General features: G+C 41.6%; 1 protein-coding gene across 4 annotated transcripts in view; it reads left to right on the plus strand.

The window, feature by feature from the left end:
• The first annotated feature begins 2186 nt into the window (after positions 1-2186).
• The window catches only part of TMEM241 (transmembrane protein 241), a 120325-nt gene continuing 99591 nt past the window's right edge, over positions 2187-22920 (plus strand). For 2 of the 4 annotated variants that reach the window (XR_011563792.1, XM_070778837.1), the window contains exons 1-3: positions 2190-2391; positions 4741-4787; positions 10570-10647. Coding sequence is in view for 2 of the 4 variants with exons in the window: in XM_070778837.1 (XP_070634938.1) it covers positions 2320-2391; positions 4741-4787; positions 10570-10647 (197 nt within the window). In the remaining 2 variants the exon portion in view is untranslated. Of the gene's footprint in view, positions 2392-4740; positions 4788-10569; positions 10648-22920 lie in introns of all 4 variants that reach the window. The other 2 variants (XR_011563791.1, XM_019986629.2) reach the window with 2 other exon arrangements.

A 22920-nucleotide genomic window follows, 5' to 3' on the forward strand; every position in this document is an offset into this window, starting at 1 on the left:
TGCTCCTTAAAAGGGGAGATAGAAATTTACAATATTTACAACTTACATTTACAAATATTATTAATAGGACAAATGTGGTTTACCAACAACAGCATGTTGTTGCATGTTACTTGTTTTTTGTTTGTTTGTTTGTTTAGTCCTATATGATGCTGGGAGGGATTGGGGGCAGGAGGAGAAGGGGATGACAGAGGATGAGATGGCTGGATGGCATCACTGACTCGATGGACATGAGTCTGAGTGAACTCCGGGAGTTGGTGATGGACAGGGAGGCCTGGCATTCTGCGATTCATGGGGTCGCAAAGAGTCAGACACGACTGAGCGACTGATCTAATCTGATCTGATATTATTAAATAGTGAGTTCTTGAATGGGGTAAAGGGCATTTTGCTGTGAAATGAAATAAGTACAACGTTTAAAAGATTTAGTTTCAGTTTTTACTCCTATCATCTCTGCTGATAAACTCACTGGTGCTCAGCTGAGATGAGCTAGTCTAGAATTTGTACTCCCTAAGCACATGGAGAAGGCAATGGCACCCCACTCCAGCACTCTTGCCTGGAAAATCCCATGGACGGAGGAGCCTGGTAGGCTGCAGTCCATGGGGTCGCTAAGAGTCAGACAGACTGACTTCACTTTCACTTTTCCCCTCCATGCATTGGAGAAGGAAATGGCAACCCAGTCCGGTGTTCTTGCCTGGAGAATCCCAGGGACAGGGGAGCCTGGTGGGCTGCTGTCTATGGGGTTGCCCAGAGTTGAATACGACTGAAGCAACTTAGCAGCAGCAGCAGCAAGCACATGGAATCAGCAGATTCTTCAGTCTCTAAAGGGAACAGAATTAAAATTCTTTACTCTTTATTATTGAAATTAGTTGTCAATTTTGAAAGTAATTGTTTCAACCAATCAACAAATATTCAATAACTACTTACAACATTGCTAAAGTCCCGTGGGAGAAGAAGAAAACTATGAGATATAGTTGGAGAGATAACGTATTCACATAACAATGTTGAATGACAATACAACACTTCTGTCTCAAAAGAGTGCATGATTAATTGCCACATGACAGCTATAGACAGTGAATGTTTCAGGATTCTTTGCTGGTTGGAGAAATCTGGAAAGGCTGCATGGAGGAGGTGCTACCAAATTAGACAACCAATTTGGAGAGAAGCTATAAAGCTAGTTTAGCTGGAATGAACAGCATACAACTAGGTATAAGGGTAGGAAAGTCTATTACATATTTAGTGATGACAGAATTTTCCTAAGTTTTCTAGACTGGGGTGTTATAGGTTGGTTAGGTTTAACTGGGACACAGTGATTTTTGAACCCTATGCAACCCATTGCCATTTTCCTTCGTTCTTTCTTTTTTTGAGTGCACTGTGTGACTTATGGGATCTTAGTTCCCCCAACAGGGACTGAACCTGGGCCATTGGCATTGAAAGCCTGGAGTCCAAACCACTGGACTGCTAGGGAATTGCTGGTTGCCATTTTCTAACAACAAATATTTTGTTTTGTCCCCTTTACTGCACAATTATTTTTTAAATTGATATAAAGAGTTGGACATGAATGAACTGAACTGAATGTTCTGACTATAAAAGATAAAGGGAGAATAATTTTTAATAAAATATATATTCTTGATTGCATTCAGATAAGGTATCCCAAGCAGTAGAAAGAAAATAGAATGGTAGTTCGCATTCCCAGGGGCCCAGGGGGATCAGGGAAGGGTGGGGGGAAGTTGTTCTCTGGGTGTAGAGTTTCAGTTTAGCAGGATGCAAAAGTTCTAGAAATCTGTTGCACAACAATGTGCATGTAATTCACACTGCTATACACTTTAAAATGGTTAAAATGGTTAGATAGCAAATTATATGTTGATATTTTTAATACAATAAAAATGTGAATTTTAATATGTAAATATATCTAAGTGGATTTCTTTTCATTTAGTTTGCTCAGGATTCAGTGGGGTAGCTCTGAACATTTTTCTTTCAGTGCTAATAGACTGTTGTGAATTGTTCTGTCAGCTGCTTTTCTCCCTTCTGATACCATTTTCTACCTTTTTACAAGGACTACTCGCTCTTGCTCTACAGGTGGCCACAGCCCTAGAGAACCTTATTTCTCCCCCCACGTCCTGGAGAGCTGGCCCCGCCCACCGCGAGCCTGGGCGTTCTTGAGGAGGCGCTGCCCCTTTAAGAGGCCGGCACCGGGGGCCGTCGCTGCGCCGATTGGCGGAGCTCGCAGCCACGTGGCGGTCCTGGCAGCAAGGGCTGTGGCCCGGTTCTGGTGGCGGCAGTGGGGCTTCTGGGGGGTCCCTGGGAAGGGGCGCAAATTAACAGATGTGCATGAAGAAGTGTCTGGTCGGCCTCACGTTTTGTACCTGCTACCTGGCTTCTTACCTCACGAACAAGGTGAGGAGGGGCGGGTGCGGGGTGGTGATGATTGCCCGTGGGGGATCTGAGTCCCCAAATCGTGTGTGGACCAAATACTACCTCCCGATTTTTATCTGATTTGTTCCTGATGGTGATGGAGAAGAAAACAACTCTGCACGATGCTCTTTTAGAAGTAAGATTTGTTGGACGGTACTGTCCTCGTTTCTCGTGCTGTAATACGTCCTTTACATCTACTGGGACACTGGATTTTTGACTGGTGAATTCCCAGGAACCTCATTTTTGGACATGTGGACTACTTTTTCGGGAAGGGGAAAGCTGTTGGCCCCTGTTCCCTCCAGGAAGAAGAGTAGGAGAAGAAATCACGCACATTTTGCTCTCTCTTCTAAACATACCCCTGCCCAGAACCACCAAGCTTCCAGAAGCCTTTAAATAGAAGATATCAGTCCATCTCCATCTCTGCCTCACGCCATTGATTGTCAAACCTATTTTTCTTGTGGCTCCATCCCAGGCATTTCGAATATTTAAGAGTTTTTCATGAAATTATTAAAAAATAAAACGTAAACTTAATTTTGTTTAATGTCATAAAACCCTATTGATGAAAAGTCAGAAAAGCAGTGGTACTATGTTTTTGTTTTGTTAGGAGGGAGCCTTGGGTTTGGTACCATGTAGAGAAATGTTAGATCCCTGTGAGCTAGTGTGGGATATCACCCCTTGTCCTGGACTCTGGGGTAGACGCCAAGCCAAAGTGATGATAGGGGGCTCAGGACCACCTTTCCCCACTGTAGGGTCTCTACTATTCTCTTTCCACTCCCCCTTGGGGGGGGGGGGGGAAGCAAACCAAAAACCGTCTTTCTCTGGAAAAGAACTACTAGTAAATAGCAATGAATGAGCATTTATTGTCTTCATGAAGGTTGTTCAGGATGATGCAAGACATGGTCCAGATGCAAACATAATCTTTCCCTTGTCTCAGTGTTACAAATAAAATATCAGAGGAAAGTGGAAAGGAACATATTGCCTTAACATGAGTAAATAGGCTTCAAAGAAGAATGAAGGTCCATCTCTAGGATATATACACCAGAGCAAAGGCAGATAATTGACTATACCTGTGATATTTAGGAATTCATACAAAGGGAATCACAGGTTGATTAATCCATGGGGGAAAAAAATAGAAATGTAAACTTGCATAACACCAGTCTACTGCGCTTTTCAGATCATGTGACAAATCAGTGGAGTACTTGGTTAAAGCCATTTAATGGTCTTTAGGCTTTTAAAAAATTCTTAAAGCATTCCATCATAGAAAAAATAGAAAGATACCCAGAAAGACAAAATATAGTTCTCCTGTTCGTAATGTGCTATAAATTTGGTTAAAAGACATAATAGAAATACAAGTTGATCTTAGTTGAATTGGCTTAAAAAAAAAAAAAAACAACCTTAAAAAACACACCTAATGTGTTAGATACCTGAGCAGAATTAGTTAGAAAAAAAATCCCAAGAATGCAAAACCAAACAAAAGTGGAAGAAAACAAAGGAAAGAACGAATAGGATAGCAAACACAGAAGGCAGTGAATTTTTAGGTAAACTGTGCAATAGATAAAGTGGATACGCTGAAAAAACCGACTGTGTCCAGGGGTTTGTCGTTTTCTCTGGAGTTGCCACAGTTACAGCATGGCACTTTGAAGGTCTGGGAGTGCTGAGAGGGATCAGCTGTCCACAGTATCTGGCCCAGCTGTTGTGTGTTCCACTTTGTTCCATCCACAGCTGAGAGGTGGTCAGGCTTTCCCCAGGTTTGACCCTGGGGAAAGCAGCTCCCCTCACCCCCTTATTAAAAATTTTACTGGAGTATAGTTGTTTTACAATGTTGTATTAGGTTCAATTGTATAGTGAAGTCATTGAGTTATACATATGCTCATTCTTGTTCAGCTTCTTTTTTTCGTATAGGTTATCATAGAATACTGAGTAGAGTTCCCTGTGGTCTATAGTAGGTCCTTGCTGGTTGTCTATTTCGTATATATGTATATGTTAATCCCAAGCCTTGATTTATCCCTCTTCCACAGGTTTCTCTTTTCAGTATCTGTAAGTCTGTCTCTGTTTTATAAGTTCATTTGTCATTAAAAAAAATACATTCCACATATGAGTTATAGCATATGATACTCGTGTCTCTTTCTGACTTCACTCAGCCCCTCTCTTTAGTATAAACTGGAAGGTCATTGTTTTTCCCCACTGTGTGATTTCTTTGGGGAGGAATAAAAAAGGCCTTTTTGAAACTTGAGTGTATTTATGTTTCTTTAGTAGGGATTTCCTTGATTATATGGTCTATCAATTCTCTATAATTTGAAAATGTCCATTAATTTGATATTTGTTTTTCAGTATGTCCTGTCTGTCTTGAAATTTACCTACCCTACATTATTCCAAGGGTGAGTATCTTTTATATATATTTATAGGAAATGTCCAACTAGCATTATTAAAATATTTTTAATGATTGCATAGATTTTTCATTAGATAGACATACTGTAATTTATTTAGTCCTTCTGTTAATGGCATTTAAATTGTGCCCCCTTTGGGGGGTATAAACACAACAATATTACTAGGGTTTTAGTATTTTCTTATTAATATAATGAATTCTTCCTATTTTAAGGATGTCAACAACTTTTTTGTCATATTTATTGAAATTTGTTTTTTTTTTAATTTATTCTTTGCCATTTCATTTTGTTTAAAATTATTTTGATTATTTGGACTTTTTAAGTGACATTATAGACAATTCATTGTTTGAACATAGGAATGAAGCAGCAGAGAGAAACACAGATGAATCCAGAATGTGGTCTTGTAAACTGAGGGATGCTATTATTAGAAAGAAGACAGAAAATGGTGTAGAGTCAGGTCAATAGAGTAGATACTGTAGCAACAGCATGGAGTGCTTTGGTGTTCACATTTCCCTCTTTTAGCTTAACCACCTGCCCCCCAGCTTTTTAAAAAAATTTACTTCCCTCTTTTACCTTAACCACCCACACCCCCAGCTTTTTAAAAAAATATTTTATTTTTATATTGATTGTTCCTTTGTGATAGCTACCATTGCTTTTAGGGGCTTCCCAGGTGGCACTAGTGGTAAAGAACCCGCCTGCCAGTGCAGGAGACATAGAGATGCAGGTTTGATCCCTGGGTCAGGAAGATTCCCCTGGAGGAGAGCATAGCAACCCACTCCAGTATTCTTGCCTGGGAAATCCCATGGACAGAGGAGCCTGGTGGGCTACAGTCCATGGGGTCATGACTGAAGTGATTTAGCATGCACCATATACTTATTCTTCTCATCAGTATATCATATAGATAGTCACCTATGTGTCACTAAAACTTTTTCCAATTCTTAATTATTATCTGTTTATTTTAGTGTATGGTTCTAATGTGAAGAAATCATTCTCCTCCTCATGGTTTTTATTTATGCTAGCCCCACTTATTATATTTTGTTATATAATCCTTTATTTTGCTTTTAGGTTGTTAATTTCATATGTAAGGTCATTTTCCTAGGGTCTATTTTTGAGCACTTATTTGTCAACTTTTATGGAAAGGGGCTAGTGCTAAATTGTTTTCTTTATTATAGCATTTAAATATGTGGTAGAGCACACCATCCCTCATTCTCCTCTTCTGTTTTTTTAAAGTATCACAAATGGATACAGAGAAGCAGGGATAGACATCTTAATATCAATCAAGGTTGAATTCAGGACTAAAAGCATTAAGTAAACAAAGAAATATGTGTTACAATGCTAAGCAATGCAGTTCAAAATGAAAAGACGCATTGTAACACTAGAGCATGGAGTTCAAAGTGCAAATGAAATAGGATGAATATTTGTCAACCAAACAACAGAGCATCATCTTTTGTCAAATAAAAATGGCAAGACTATCAGGGATAAATAGAAACATTCTACTAATAGGAGACAAACTTACTACTATTTTTTCCCATGACAGATCAATTGGACAAACAAAAAACTAGAAAAAAAAATCTCATCAATAGTGCAATTAATAAATATCAGACTCAGTATCTTGAAAATAGAGATTATGCCCCCTTTTAAAATGCCCATAGAATATTCACCATGAATAAAACATCAATTATTTCCTAAAGAGTCGCAATTATACAATCCCAGTGCAGTAAAACTAGATCTGTACTTCAAAAACATGGAGAAGGAAATGGCAACCCACTCCAGTGTTCTTGCCTGGAGAATCCCAGGGACGGGGGAGCCTGGTGGGCTGCCGTCTATGGGGTCGCACAGAGTCGGACACGACTGAAGCGACTTAGCGACCTCAAAAACAAAAGTCCTACCTACAAAGGGCTTTTGAACACATAAAAAGATATTCTTCATTCATGAGAAAATATAATTTTATACTGTGTTGAGATATATTTTTACTAACAAGATTTGACAAATAAAATTTTAAGATTTGATAATATAGTGTTGACGAGGATGTAGAAAGCAGGTAGGTGCTCTAGGGATTTTCCTGGTGGTCCAGTGGTTAAGACTTCACCTTCCTATGCAGGAGTGTGGGTTTGATCCCTGGTTGAGGAGATAAGATTCCACATGCCTCTTGGCCAAAAAGCCAAAACAAAAAGCCAAAAGAAAACACAGGATCAATATTGTAACAGATTTAATAAAGACTTTAAAAATGGTCCACAACAAAACAAATAATTAAAAAAAGCAGGTACTCTCATGCTCTCATACATTGATTATAGGTAGAAAACTGTTGATGTTAATAATTGGCACACTGTCAGTGATTGGCATTTTGGTAGAATATAGCAATATGGCAATGGTTTGAATCCTTCAATCCAGCAATTCTACTTCTGGGAATCTACCCGACAGATTTACTTGCATTTATTTAAACAAAATATTTGCAGAGATATACATGTGAAACATTGCAGCTGTTGGTGACAAGCATTTTTAATCAGCCTAATTTTCATCTATATAGAATCAATTAAATAAATTATATTGTATTCCTTGTGGAATACCATTCAAACGTTTAAAAAAAGCAAGGAAACTCTTGTGTATTGAAAAGGAGAGATCTTCAAGATTTTGTTCCCCATTTAACGGGGAACAAGAGAAAGTCCAAAACGGTGTAATACACTACCACCTTCTAGAAATGTGTGTATGTTTTCCTCATTTTAAAAGATTGGGAATTCCCTGATGGTCCAGTGGTTAGGATTCAGTGCTTTCACTGCTGTGGCCCCGTGTTCAGTCCCTGGTCTGAAAACTAAGATATTAAAGCTGCCTGGTGTGGCCAAAAAAAAAAAAAAATCAGAGGACTTCCGGTAGTCCAGTGGTTAAGACTGTGTCTTCCAATGCAGGGGGTGCGGGTTTGATCCCTGGTCATGGAGCTAAGACCCCACATGCTTCCCGGCCAAAACATAAAACAGAGGCAATATTGTAACAAATTCAATAAAGACTTTAAAAATAGTCCACATCAAAAAAAAAATCTTAAAAAGGTGAAGACCCTAATAAGAGTGGTTACCATAGGGAAAGATGGGCATGGTGCAGAGAGCAGACAGGGAAGGGGAGAAGATTTATCATCACTTACTCTTTTATGTTTTTTAATTTTTTGTTCCTTATCATATTATCACCAATATGTTGTTTCGGGTGAACTTTACAATCACTGTCAAGTTTCTCCCTAGTAGTTCATAGCAAAACTTTAAAAGATACCATCTATGATTGTGTATGTTTTGGTCAATAAAGCTGGGATATTGTTTTCTCCTTTTCCGACCCTGATTGCTCTTTCACTTCTGTCCAGGTCGAGGGACTTAGGGAATTTAGGTGGGAAAGGATGTTGTCACCTGAATTGCTTTTTACCCTCCTTCTCTGTGGGCTTCCCCCGTGGCTCAGTGGTAAAGAATCCACCTGCCAAGTAGGTGACGCGGGTACGAAGGTTTGATCCCTGGGTCAAGAAGATCCCCTAAAGAGGGAAAGGGCAACCCCGTCCAGTATTCTTGCCTGGGAAATCCCATGGACAGAGGAGCCTGGCTGGCTACAGTCCATGGGGTGGCATAATAGTTAGACACGACTGAGCAGTTCAATAACAAGAAGCTTTGCTGGAGCGACTCTCTCTTACCTGTGAGCCATTGTCCATTCTGGGCCTCCTACTTTGGACAGGCATCTGCTCAGATTTGTTGGGTTGGCCAAAAAGTCCGTTTGGGTTTTCGTACTGTTGCATGGGAAACCTGAATGAAGTTTTTGGCCGACCCAATACTTTCTCTAGGAAAATTTACCCAGCTCCCTAGACTAGATCAGTTGCTCCCTGCTAGCGTGTTTTGTGCTACCTGGTACTGTTCCCCTTAGGACTTTATCACACCTTATTGTATTTACTGGTTCATTCGCTTACTTCCCACTGCACTAGGGTTTCTCAGCCTCAGCACTATTGATGTTTTGACCTGGTTAACTCTTCTGAGAGGCTGTCCAACATGTTACAAGGTGTTTGGCAGCATCCTGGCTTCTACTTATCAGATACCAGTAGCAATGCTTCCCCCACCCCCAGCTGTGACAACCAAAAATGTCTCCAGATACTGCCAAGTGTCCCCTGGGGGGGAGATCCACACGATCGAGATCCACTGCTCTAGACCAAGCTGTTGGAGGACACAAACCCATGTATTTCCATGCTGCCTGGTGGAGTCATGGAAGGCTCCACAAGGGAGACATAAAACCTGGATCTTTTAGGATGGGCAGGTATCCTCCAGCACTGAGGAGATGGGAAGACGTTATGGGTCAAGAGGACCACATGTGCAGACTCTAAGAAGTGTGAAACAACCTGGCACATTGCCAAGGCTGTGGCCAGTTCGTTGTAGCTAGAATGTGGCTGCCACTGGCAGATGAACAGGAGCTGACCCTGGGGAGGAGCGGCTGCAGGTCCTGGGAGGCTTGTGTGTCCCATGCAAGTGACTTTGTCCTTTAGACCAGGGGTTCTCCACTGTCATGTCCCAACGCGTGGATGTGTTGTAATCACCTCTGGAGGTGAGATGTCTCAAGTCATAACTAAAAATAAGGTTTTGAAATTTATGAATGACTCACCAAAAATAGAGTAAAAGCAGTTACTGCAGAACGGGATAAAGTTGTGCCTATAGTACCTGTCACACATTTGGCACTCAGTCATGTCTGACTCTGCGATCCCACAGACTGTAGCCAGCCAGCCTCCTCTGTCCATGGAATTCTCCAGGCAAGAATACTGGAGTGGATTGCTATTCCCTTCTCCAGGGTATCTTCCCGACCTAGGGATTGAACTTGGGTCTCCAGCATTGCAGGCAGCTTCCTTACTGTCTGAGCCACCAGGGAAGACCCTATAATACCCATCATTCATTTGGCATTTTGCTGTACTTTCTGTACTGGGAGGCGAGGGCTGCTTATTTTGTCACCTGTGTCCCCTGCCTGAACTTTGCACTTGAGGAAATGTGTCTCCTGAGAACTTCATGTCCCCTGGCATGTTGGCGTAGCAAGGGGGCTGAGAGCTGCTGCCTGTGACATCAGGAGGAATCAACTGTTCTTAAAACAAGTGAGGAGCACAATTAGGTTTGCATTTTAGAACAAACCCTTTGGCTGCATCATGGAAAATGGACAGTGCAGGGCAAGCCTGGAGAGAAAGCGGATCCGCTAAGGAACTGATGCTGTGGTCTAGATGTGGGATGATGGGAGGTTGAATTAGGTAGAGGGATGGAAGGGAAGGCTTCAGGTTTCAGAGCTGTTATGGGGATAAAGTCAATAGGATTTTGTAAGTAGATGAGGGAGGTGATGGCAGAGGAGGGCTAGGATGACATCTAGATTTCCAATTTGGATGATTAGGAATAGTAGGAGGATGGCCAGGATGGGGAAGGGAAAATTCCAGATTAAGTTTTATCATCAGGAGCTTGGGGTTGGTGTCAAGATGGCTGCATCCTGTGAGAAGGGGGGTTTGGGACTCACCAGTGCAAGGTCATGGAGACGTGCTGGCTGGGGGTCAGACTGTTCAGGAAAAGTCTAGAATAAGAAGAGGAGATGGTCAGTGTCAGCAGGGAATGGTACAGCTGGACTCGGGAATAGCAGAGGTCGAGAAGGACAGGTCTAGAGCTGGGGTGATGATTCAGAGAAAGTGGTAGAAAAGAGTTGTAAGAAGGCTCACAGTTGTCAGTCAACACATCTGTGGGGGTGAACCATGAGACCGTGGCACTCTTAAATTCACCTTGGCCCTTTCCCTTTTCAGGTGGCAGACATTGGTTGGTGGACTTTTGCTTCATGTGTCATGGAAACTGGGCTGGGTGGAAATCAACAGCCGTTCAAGGTAGAATTGCCTCTTCTGTGCTTCATTCATGATTCATACCCTGCTTCCTTGTATGTTATTTGTATTGCATGGTGTTACATTGGGAAATACTCATGTTTATTTGAGTTGTATGATCTCTTAATTCCCTTCTAATCTTGAGATTCAATGGCTCTATAATCAAGTAGAACTCAAGTAGAGTTTTCCTGGTTAATGCCACTAATGTAATGTTAAAATAAATTGAGATATAAAAATTGTAATGCCATATTAATTTAACTTTGTTTTAGATTATAGGATTACTATGAGTAAGTTATTAAATCAACTTTAAATTTGGGGGATACATTTTTTATTTTGAAACTATTTCCTGCTTACAAAACAGTTAAACGTGGTATAAAAAGGTCCCATACTCTTTATTCAGATTTCCCAATTATTATTTTACCTTGCTTCTATTATCATTTTCTCTTGATATATACACATATATATATATATACAGTCATTTTTTTCTGAATTATTTGAAAGTAAATAGCAGATTTTCTTTAATTCTAAATTGCTGAGTGTGTATTTCTTAAGAGTAAGGATTTTCTCTTACATGACTTCAGTAGTTATCAAAATGAGGAAATTAACACTGATACAATAGTATTATCTCATCTGTAGACCAATATTTATTTTGCCAGTTTCCGTAATAATATTCTTTATAACCCTCTCCACAAAAATTCTGATCCAAGGTCCAATTCAGTCACACATTGTTGTTATGATTCTATTAAGACCGCTTTTCAAATAGATTTAAAAGAAATGTCAAAGACCATGACATTTTTCAGCCAAAATGATCATCTGAATTGGCTATGTGAATCATACATAAATCCTCACATAGGTAAATCCTCGTGATTCTTTGAGAACATCATGCCTCACCTGAAATGATGTAGAAAATGAAAAGAAAATGAAGTTAAGATTTACATAAATTAGGTAAATATCCCAGTTGAATGATCAGGCCAAGTCATTTGCCTTGTGGTCTGAGTTATCTGCCCAACTTCTCCATGAAGATAAACTGCTTCCTTGCTAAGTCACCCCTTGGCTTAGCATACTGGAGAAGCTTTGGGAATGAGACCAGTATAAATATTAATAATTTTGGCTCCTCCTGAAAACATATAACTGGAGAGCAAAATACTGGTCTGAAGAGGTTTGACAAGGGTGAGGCCCTGGGAACTTGGGTGTGGATTAATTTCCCTGACCCAATTACATCATAGTTCATATTCTGAAAGAATATCCCACATGAAATGCTTAACTAATCTGAAGGAATAGTTCATTAAGTCATACTCTTGCATTTCCACGGTAGAGTGTTCTCTACTTGATAAAATACAGACTTCGGGATTTCATAGGTGATATTGAGCACATGTCTTATACTCCTTTATTATGGTGGATAGTTCAGTGAGAATTGGGTCTCCATTTAAACAAATGTGGGTCCTGAATTCACAAAGCATGTGATAGTTCTATGATTTAGTTAAATAACAAAGCATTTGGACTCTGAATAGTTGAATGTATTCCTCCACAGAAGCAAGAGAATTGGCTGTCAGATTTTAGACTAGGGTCTACCAGGGCTGATCAACATGGATCTTCCACTCTTACAGCATTCCTGACTATGATTAACTTGTAGTTTCTGATGAGAATTATTTACTTGTTCATAATGGTCATTTAAACATTACCTAGGGATTCCCAGGTGATACCAGTAGTAAAGAATCAGCCTGCCAGTGCAGGAGACTCAAGAGACATGGGTTCAATCCCTGGATTGGGAAGATCCCTTAGAGAAGGAAATGGCAACCCACTCCAGTACTCTTGCCCGGAGAATCCCATGGACAGAGGAACCTGGCCGGCTACAGTCCATGGGTTGCAGAGTCGGATGTGACTGAGCACAGGACTGGAAACATTACCTTACTCATATTTGCTTAAAAGCAATGCCATTGTTCATACTTAAACATTTTTTGGCATGTGAAAGATACATAACATAACATTTACTGTTTTAAAATAGTTTTAAAGTATACAGTTCAGTGGCATTAAGTACATTCACAATATTGTACAACCATTACCACCATCCATTTCCAGAACTTTTTATCATTCCAAACAGAAACTCTGTATCCATTACGTGATAGCTCTGGCATTAAAAAAAAAATCTTAAAAAATATAGCTACAGGACTTCCCTCGTGATCTGGTAATTAAGACTCCATGGTTCCACTGTTGGGGGCATGGCTTCAATCCTTGGTAAGGAAACCAAGATCCCACATACCTCGAAGACTGGCAAAATAAAAAATAAACAGATGATAGATCCCCTCTCTCTCTACCCACCCCAGCCCCTGGTAAAGCTCTGTTGTTTTCTGTCTCTATGAATTTACCTACTCTGGGTACCTCCTTTAAATAGAGTTATGTGGTACTTGTCCTTTTGTGACTGGTTTATTTCACTTGGCATAATACCTACAAGCTTCATCCATGTTGAAGATTGTGTCAACATTTCCTTCCTTGTTAAGGCTTTTCGTTGTGTATATAGACCACATTTTGTTTTTATACCACATTGTGTACCGCATTTAGTGTATCCATTTATCTGTTGATGGATTTCTTCATATTTTGCCTTTTTTTGGAGGGGGGATAGGGAAAATGACTAGTAGAACTTAGTGAAATCAAAGATACTCAAGATGCTTTCCTTGAAAGAAGTGGTTCTCAACAGAGAAGTTTGAGACCCACGAGACACTGCTGTCCCTTGAACACACATGCTGCTAGATGTTACCCATCTCAGAAGAGCTGTCATCATATTTCTTTTTAGTTCCCTTGCTAAAGCTCCCAGAGACTTTTTTCAGTTTTATCCCCTGGACTTCTTTGGTGGTTTCACGGCCACACACGATATCAGCCCAGTTAAGCTTCTTGGCAAAGATTCTAGTGTCTTAGTTTGTAGTGGGTCTTGTGGTTGATAACGGGTGTCACAGCTCAGCATTTCCAGTCACCCTGGGCCCTGGGCAGAGGGGTGTTACCAGGTAGCAAGCGGCAGGGACCCAGGCCCAGGGCTCCTTCATGGGCTGGGCATAACTGGGTTTGTGTTTGCCGTGGCTGCCGTTTCCTACCAGGCTTGGCTTTCTGATGATGTCAGTAGAGAACCAAAGTCCAGCTTTGCTGTGTGACTGGACTTGTTCGCTGTGTGACTGTGGACTTGTGCAGAGATAATGGAGGATGGGCTCTACTCAGAAAGGAAACAACCCCAGGAAGACAGTTTGGAGTTCCCAGTGACATCATGGACATCCGCATCACCCATGGAGTGAAAGTGAAAGTCACTCAGTCGTGTCCAACTCTTTGTGACCCCGTGAACTATACAGTCCATGGAATTCTCCGGGTCGAATACTGGAGTGGGTAGCCTTTCTCTTCTCCAGGGATCTTCCCAACCCAGGGATCAAACCCAGGTCTCCCACATTGTGGGCAGATTCTTTACCAGCTGAACCACAAGGGAAACCCCTCACCCGTGGAGAGCGGGCCCCAAATTGGTCCTTCTTTTTTTTTAATTGGAAGATAATTGCTTTGCAATGTTGTGTTGGTTTCTGCTATACAACAATGTGAATCAGCCTTAAGTATACATATTATCCTCTCCCTCTTGAGCCTCCCTCCCATATCTCCCTCCTACCCCTCTAGGTTGTCATAGAGCACTGGGCTGAACTCCCTGTGTTATGTAGCAACTTCCTACTATCTATCTATTTTACGCATGGTAAGCATATTGAAAAGCAGAGACATTACTTTGCCAACAAAGGTCCGTCTAGTCAAGGCTATGGTTTTCCCAGGGGTCATGTATGGATGTGAAAGTTGGACTGTGAAGAAAGCTGAGTACCGAAGAATTGATGCTTTTGAACTGTGGTGTTGGAGAAGACTCTTGAGAGTCCCTTGGACTGCAAGGAGATCCAACTAGTCCATTCTGAAGGAGATCAGCCCTGGGATTTCTTTGGAAGGAATGATGCTGAAACTGAAACTCCAGTACTTTGGCCACCTCATGTGAAGAGTTGACTCATTGGAAAAGACTCTGACGCTGAGAGGGATTGGGGGCAGAAGGAGAAGGGGATGACAGAGGATGAGATGGCTTGATGGCATCACTGACTCGATGGACGTGAGTCTGAGTGAACTCCAGGAGTTGGTGATGGACAGGGAGGCCTGGCGTGCTGCAATTCATGGGGTTGCAAAGAGTTGGACATGACTGAGCAACTGAACTGAACTGAACTGAAGTATATATATTTACCATGTGTATGGTCTTCCCAGGTGGCACTAGTGGTAAAGAACCTGCCTGCCAATGCAGAAGACATAAAAGACATGGGTTCGATCCCTGGGTCAGGAAGATCCCCAGGAGTAGGACATGGCAACCCACTCAAGTATTCTTGCCTGGAGAATCCCATGGACAGAGGAGCCTGGTGGACTATAGTCTAGTCTATAGGGTCACAAAGAGTAGGACACGACTAAAGCGACTTAGCATGCACGCACCATGTGTATATATTTCAGTGCTACTCTCTCAATTCATCCCGCCCTCTGCAAATTGGTCTTTAATAGCCTATGCCGTTGAGAGTTCATTTAAACTGTCGTTGTAGCCGGGAGTACAGGAGAATGCTAGATTCCCTCTCAAATAAGTCACAGAACCTAGTACCACGCTTCTTCCATTGCAGAGAGGCCATGACTGCTGTGTGGGTCAGCCTCTGGCCATGTCATGTACTGACTCCACTACCTGACCCGATGAAATTGTTCTTCTCCCAGATGTTTGCCCAGCACCCAGTTGTTATCACCGGGTGCCGGATGATACCCTGGGAGGCTCTATCTTGGGAAAGATAGCACTGGTTTTCATTCACAAGCTTGTCATTCTACAGTGGCTCCTGCTGTTGTCAAACCTTTGCAGAACATTGCAGTGATTTTTCTAGCAGATGTTGGAAGGCCTGAGCGGGAGCTTTCTGTATTTACAAAATGTGATCCTGAATGAACATTGTGACCGGTTTCAGCTGACAACACTGTAGCACAGCGAGACCATGTCCTTCTGTTAGATTCTAGAACCGCTGCTGAGGACAGACTCAGTTGTAAATTCACTGGAGACGGTATTTTATTTAAAAATTATTTCTTTATTTTGGCTGTACCTTGGGGCATCCAGAATCTTAGTTCCCTGACCAGGGATTGAACCCATGCCCCCTGTGATGGACGTGCACTTTCTTAACCACTGGACCATCAGGGAAGTCTCTTACTGGAGACTTTAGATGGCATCTCCCGGCTCCTGTGTTACCAGGCTGTATATTTAAATAAAAATATTTTGAGAGTAACCTTTAGCCTACTTGTCACTTTTTGTCCACTATGAGAAAAAAGTTTGACTCTCAAGGTTTTCAGTTAAGAGAAATTCTACGTTAGAAAAACAACAACCTGTGTCCTAATATCTTTGTGACCAGAGATTTCTAATAGATGAAGAAGCCCCCACCGCTTAATTTTCCACTGAGAGTCTTTGCTGGAGAACCTTAACAAAAATCTTTGATAAAACCTGCAAATTAACTTAGCCCTGTCCATAAAGATATGAACAATGAGATAGCCAGCTAGGGTTGAGATTGTACTTCTTTTTAATTATTGATTATTTATTGGTTTTTCAGTGAGCTAGCCCATCTTTGTCAAAGCTACTGGTGGTCCAAATTTCCCAAATAGTGTTGAATGACTCGTAGTTTTCTAAAAAGTGATCTTTGCTCACAGAGGAAAGTTAGCGCTCAGATTCATGTGTTTTTGATAGTCTTCCCTGTTGTTTTTGCTCCAGAGGAATACTTTACACATATGCATATGTTGGAATTACTTTAGGGAAATAATAAAGCCAGCTTTCAAAACTTCCACAGGAAATATGCTGCTGCTGCTGCTAAGTCGTGTCAGTCGTGTCCACTCTGTGCGACCCCATAGACGGCAGCCCAACAGGCTCCCCCGTCCCTGGGATTCTCCAGGCAAGAATACTGGAATGGGTTGCCATTTCCTTCTCCAATGCATGAAAGTGAAAAGTGAAAGTGAAGTCGCGACTCTTAGCGACCCCATGGACTGCAGCCAACCAGGCTCCTCCGTCCACGGGATTTTCCAGGCAAGAGTACTGGAGTGGGGTGCCATTGCCTTCTCCGGGAAAAATGCTAAGAACCACCAAAAGAATAAAACAGGGAATAAAATCTGACTGGTGTTGGTCTGGTGATTGGGGTGGTACCTGGGGAGAGTCCAGGAGGCTGGTGATAGTAAAAGGACAAGATTTTTTTAAGTATCAGCTTTTTTGGGCTGCTTTTGGTCTTCATTACTGCACATGGGCTTTCTCTAGCTGTGGCACATGGGCTTCTCCTTGTGCTGGCTTCTTTTGCTGCAGAGCAAGGCCCTCTAGGGCCCTTGGTTTCAGAAGTTGTGGCACGTGGGCTTAGTTGCCCCACAGCATGTGAAATCTTCCCAGACCAGGGATTGAACCCGTGTCTTCTGCACTGGCAGATGGATTCTTAACCACTGGACCACCAGGGAAGTCCTCCTGAAGTATCAGCTTTTTTTGAAGTACCCTTCACAAATACAATTTAAAGTTATTCAGAGTATGCAGTGGGGCTTCTCAGGTGACTCAGTGGGTTAAGAATTCACCTGCCAATACAAGAGACACAGGAGACATGGGTTCAATCCCTAGGAGGGCAATATCCACTGGAGTAGGAGATGGCAACCTGCTCCAGAATTCTTGCTTGGAGAATTCCATGGACAGAGGAGCCTGGTGGCCTACAGTCCATGGGGTCGCAAAGAGTTGGACATGACTGAGCGACTGAGCATGCACACGCACAAAGTATGCAGTGTGGTGATGTATTATATATGTATATACACACGCATTGTGAAAGATTCCCACCTTGCATTAATAAAGGCATCCATCACCTCACTTATTTATTTATTTTGTGAGAACAGTTAAGTTTATTAGCAAATTTCAGTGATAGGGTACAATGTGAGCAGTTGTAGTCACTGTATGATATATTAGATCCTCATAGAATACATTGTTCATTGTTCACCAATAATCAATACACATTATTCACCTTGTAGCTGAAAGTTTGTGTCCTTTTATCAGGAGTTGTTCCCCCCACTCCCTAGCCACTGACAACTACTTTTCTACTCAGTTGCTATTAAGTTTGACTTTCTAAAAAAAGGTGACCCATATAAGTGATACCATGCGGTATTGGTCTTTCTCTGGATGGGATTTTCTGACCTTTGACACTGCAGGCCATGCCCACACCACTCAGTGCAAAGGAATCTGCTGAACTCATTCATAATAGACTCACCATGTGGCGCTGTCACTCCCAGTCCAGACGGCCCTTTCTGGCCTCTTAAATCCATGGTATGAAATGTAAACATCCTTAGACTGTTATGTCTTGCACATTAACTTGGATTTGTAGTTCCCTGGACCCTGTGCATGAGCAAGGTGCTTATTTTCTTTCTCCCATCTATTAGAGATGAGATATGTTCCTCTTTTATTCTGCCTCACTTCATATTTGGGGACCTCTGTCCATAGTGCTCAGTCATGTCCAACTCTTTGCGACCCCATGGACTGGGGCCCATCAGGCTCCTGTGTCCATGGAATTCTCCAGGCAAGAATACTGGAGCAGGTTGCCATCTCCTACTCCAGGGGATGTTCCCCACCTAGGGACTGAACTGATGAGTGCATTGCCATTTCCTACTCCGGGGGATCTTCCTGATCCAGGGATCAAACCTGCGTCTCCTGCATTGGCAGGCAGATTCTTTACCTCTGAGCCACCAGGGAAGCTCCCTGATATCTTGGGCAAGGGTTATTTTCAAGTTTAGAAACAGCTTTAGGGTCACTAGGTGTCAGTATAACACAAGAGTTTTTAAGAATTCAGCTCAAGGATCCTGCCAGGCTCCCATGAACAGATAAACTGAGTGTTTTCAGAGAGCAGATGTTCCTTCAATAATGCATGCTCTATTTGAAAAACAAGTGATTTAATTTAATTAGCCTTCATCTCAGTAACAACAGTTTTAAGATTCATGCCAACAGACTATTGTTAGCTTCTTGCAAAATGCTTTATTCATCAGGGTTCTTAGGGACAGTAGAGTGTGCAGAAGCAGAAAGCAAAAAGTACACGATGCACACAAGATGCAACATTTGTGCTAATAAATCATGTAGGAAAAACTGTGTGTCACCACTCTTTTTAAAGCAGACCCCATAGCAAATAGTCCTTCAACAGAGTACAGTCTGCAATCTCTCTCAAAAGGAGTTGCTATGAGATCCCTCCTACACACACACACACACACACACACATGCACGCATGCATGTCCTGGTTCAACAGCTCCCCAGAGGTCCTCAAACCACAGAGACTTCAGATTCTGCCAGGACCTTCTCAGGATTTAATCCTGTCTTGCCTCCTTTGATAGAACAATGCAAGGGTAAACCAGCATAGGAGGCCCAGATGGTGCCACCTTATGAATTAAAGGTGGAGAGGAGGTGTTTCTTTGTTCCTAGTAGGCTGTTGAGTGTCTTGGAATCACGAAGTGTTGGAGCTGCCAAGGAGCATCTCCATCAGCTCAGGCTGCTGGCCTGAAAGACTGTGGGCTTAAACAACAGACATTAGACATTTATCTCTCACAATTCTGGAGGCTGGGATGTCCAGGATCAAGGTGCCAGTGTGGTTGGGTTCTGGGGAAGGCATCTTCTGGGTTTATAGATGTTTGCTTTCTTATTGGGCTGCCCTGGTGGCTCAGTGGTAAAGAATCTGCCTGCCAGTGCAGGAGACACGGGTTCAACCCCTGGGTTGGGAAGATCCCCTGGAGGAGGAATGGCAATCCACTCTAATATTCTTGGCTGGGAAATCCCATGGACAGGAATCTGGCAGGCTCCAGTCCATGGGGTCACTAAGAGTCAGACACAACTTAACAACTGAGCGCACATGCATGCATGAACTCTTTCTTGCTGTATCTTAACATGGTGGTGGTGTGTGTAGGAAACAGAGAGAGAGAGATTGATGAAGCAGAGAGAATAGAGGAGGCATGCTCTCATGTCTCTTCTTACAGGGGCACTAATTCCATCTTGAGGGCCACACCCTGATGATCTGATTACCTCCCAAGGACCCTGCCTCCCTCCATCACACTAAGGGTTAGAATTTCAACATGTGAATTTTGGGAGGACATTAACATGCAATTCATAGCAGAGAATAAATCAGTATAGGTCCTTGGAAGGCAACTATATAACCAGTTGCAAACTTTAATAGATGTATCTTTGAACAGCAATTCCACTTAAGGAAATGCATTCTGAATATTGTGAACATCATGAATATGAGAGGAGAATATAGTCAAGGATAATTACTGCGTTAGAATAGTAGAAACCTAGGCTGAACTTATATGTTCAGCTGTAGCATGGGATATGCTTGTGTGCTCAGTCCCTCAGCTGTGTCTGACTCTTTGCAACCCTATGGACTGTAGCCCACCAGCGTAGGATATAATTATTAATGAGTTGGGGATGACCTTTTTGACATGGGAAGGTGTTAAGCAGGTTATAAAACAACCTGTATAGTTGGATCCAATTTTTGTTGAAGTATTTGTATATGTGCGTATGGGTACTGTTTGGAAAGAGATGAAACAAGGTATTAACAGTGGTTGTCTTTGGGTAGTAATTATAATTGTAATTATAATGTTTTTCTTGATAATCTGTGTTTTCAAAATTTTCTAACATGGAAGGCACCATTTTTTAATAAGAAAAAGAGATTAAATTATCATAGAAAACAAAATAACTGCCTCTATTCCAAGTTTCTAAGTTCTTGTCTATTGAAGAAAAACATGTTTGCTTTTTAATGCAGTTTTTTGTTGTTACGGTTGTAGGTTCCAACATGATTGTTGTAAATGTTTATTGAATTTGAAATTGTTACAGCTCCTCCATTGGGGCCATTTTAGAGAGGCAGATGACAGGATATAGGAATTTTTCGCTTTCATCCCTGTCCTTGGAAACTGAGTAGCTGTAAGCACCAACAATTCTGTTCAGAGCAAAGTCTCTGAAGGGCTTGAGAAAAACAGAGGAAGAAATGTGAATTAGGGTCATGACTGTAGTTTCCTGATGTATCTTGTTGCTTTGTACCTAACTAGCAAGAGCAGGGAAAACTTTTTTTTTAAGTTACAAAAATAATTCATGGCGATTCATTCAGCAAATACTTGAGCATCTGTTGTATAAGCTAGATGTTGTTTTAGATGTATGGGATAAACAAGGAATAGAACAAACAAAAACCCTTGCTATGTTCTAATGGAGGTAGACAGACAAGAAACAAATGAAATGTAAATGGATGATGTGATAGGTGTAGAGGAAAATGGAGCTGGATAAGTGGATAGTGTGTATGTGTGTGTGCCTGAGTGTGGGCCAGTGGTGGGGTGATGGTTGTTATTTTGTATGGCATGCGTAAGAAGGATTCAGGGATAAGATGACTTTTGAGTAGAGATCTGAATACATGAAAGAGTGAACCATGCAGGTATCTGGAGGGTGAGGGCTACAGGCTGAAGAATATTTGATGATCAACAGTGAGGTCAATGCAGTTTTACTCCACTTATCAGTGGAAACATCATCATAGATATCTTTAAGTACTTCATCAACAGCAATAATAAATAATAAAGTACATAGCCTCCAGAAAAATACCAATTTAGATTCCCTGATGGCTTAGATGGTAAAGAATCCACCTGTGATGTAGGAGACCCAGGTTCAATCCCTGGGTTGGGAAGATCCCCTGGAGAAGAAAATGGCAACTCACTCCAGTATTACTGCCTGGAGAATCCATCCCATGGACAGAGGAGCCTGGCAGGTTACAGTCCATGGGAGTGCAAAGAGTTGGACACGACTGAGCAACTAACACACTCACACATATCTCACAGCAGTATATGAAGGCATTAATTTTATGACCCCCTATATTACATATCATTTTTTAAATATAAATTTATTTATTTTAATTGGAGGCTAATTACTTTACAATATTGTATTGTTTTTGTCATACTTTGACATGAATCCGCCATAGGTGTGCATGTGTTCCCCATCCTGAACCCCCCTCCCACCTCCCTCCCCATTACATATCATTTTTTAAAAACTGCTAGTTTCTTGGACAAAACTTGGTACATCATTATTTTTCAAAAGATTGGCTTAGGTTTTTTAAATTAATTATTTATTTATTTTTAGCTCTGCCGGGTCTTTGTGGCTACACTTGGGCTTTCTCTAGTTGCAAAGAGCAGAGGCTACTCTAGTTGCAGTGCATGGGCTTCTCACTGTAGTGCTTCTCTTGCTGCAGAGCACAGGCTCTAACTAGGCGGGCTTCACTAATTACCGCATGTAGTCTCAGCAATCACTGCGGCACACGGGCTTAGTTGCTCCCTAAGAACCAGGGATCAAACCCACGTCCCCTGCATTGGCAAGCGGATTCCTGCCCACTGTATCACCAGAAAGTCCAGTATATCATTGTTTTATTTTAAAATTCTTGTAGTATAATGGATGTTGAATAATTTTTTGTATGTTTATTGGCCATTTGTATTTCTTGTGTGTATGTGGGTATGAGAGAGAGACACACAAAGAAGCAAGAGAGAGAAAATTACCTATTTTTGTCATTTGACTATTTTTCTTTTTTCTTTAGGGGAGTTGGTTTTTCTGTCATTGATTTATAAACACTCATCCTACATCAAGCATATTAAACTCCAACCGGTTTTATGTGTTGCCTATATTTTTCCTGGTTTGTTAATCATCTTTTCATTTTCTTCATAATATTTTTGGCCATTTTATATAGGCAGATCTCTCAATCTTTCCTAGTGGTGTCTGTCCTTGAAGTTGTGTATGAAAACCCAGAAGCAGAACATTTATTGAATAGTTTTTTAACATGCCATGCTTTGCCCCGAGTGCTGCTTATTCATTCTCTTAGCTAATCATCTCAGTAGCCTTCTGAGCATTATTATCCCTGTTTTATAAATGAAAAAAGTGAGCTTTCACTGCAAATCAGCTTTAGAGTTGGGGTAAAAACCAACTAGCATCAGAGTTGGAATATAGATTTGCTAAGTAGGAAGGTTTGCCTGACCATATTCTTTCTATTACATACAACCCCCTGCTCTGTATTTGTGCATCCTTCCTGCCCCCACCCCTAGATGACCTCTATGACCCCTGGATAGCCCCTGTCCTAGATGCCCTGACCTAGAAGACAGGGCACAGCCCACCCAGAAATGTGAGTGAAATCTGTCCATCTTTTAGAGCTGTTGGTTAAAGTTAGCTGACTGCTGGAACAGTCCTTGGAAGTGAAGAGAGTTAAT

The sequence above is a fragment of the Bos indicus genome, chromosome 24 (genome assembly GCF_029378745.1).
Source record: "Bos indicus isolate NIAB-ARS_2022 breed Sahiwal x Tharparkar chromosome 24, NIAB-ARS_B.indTharparkar_mat_pri_1.0, whole genome shotgun sequence".
Classification (NCBI taxonomy): Eukaryota; Metazoa; Chordata; class Mammalia; order Artiodactyla; family Bovidae; genus Bos; species Bos indicus.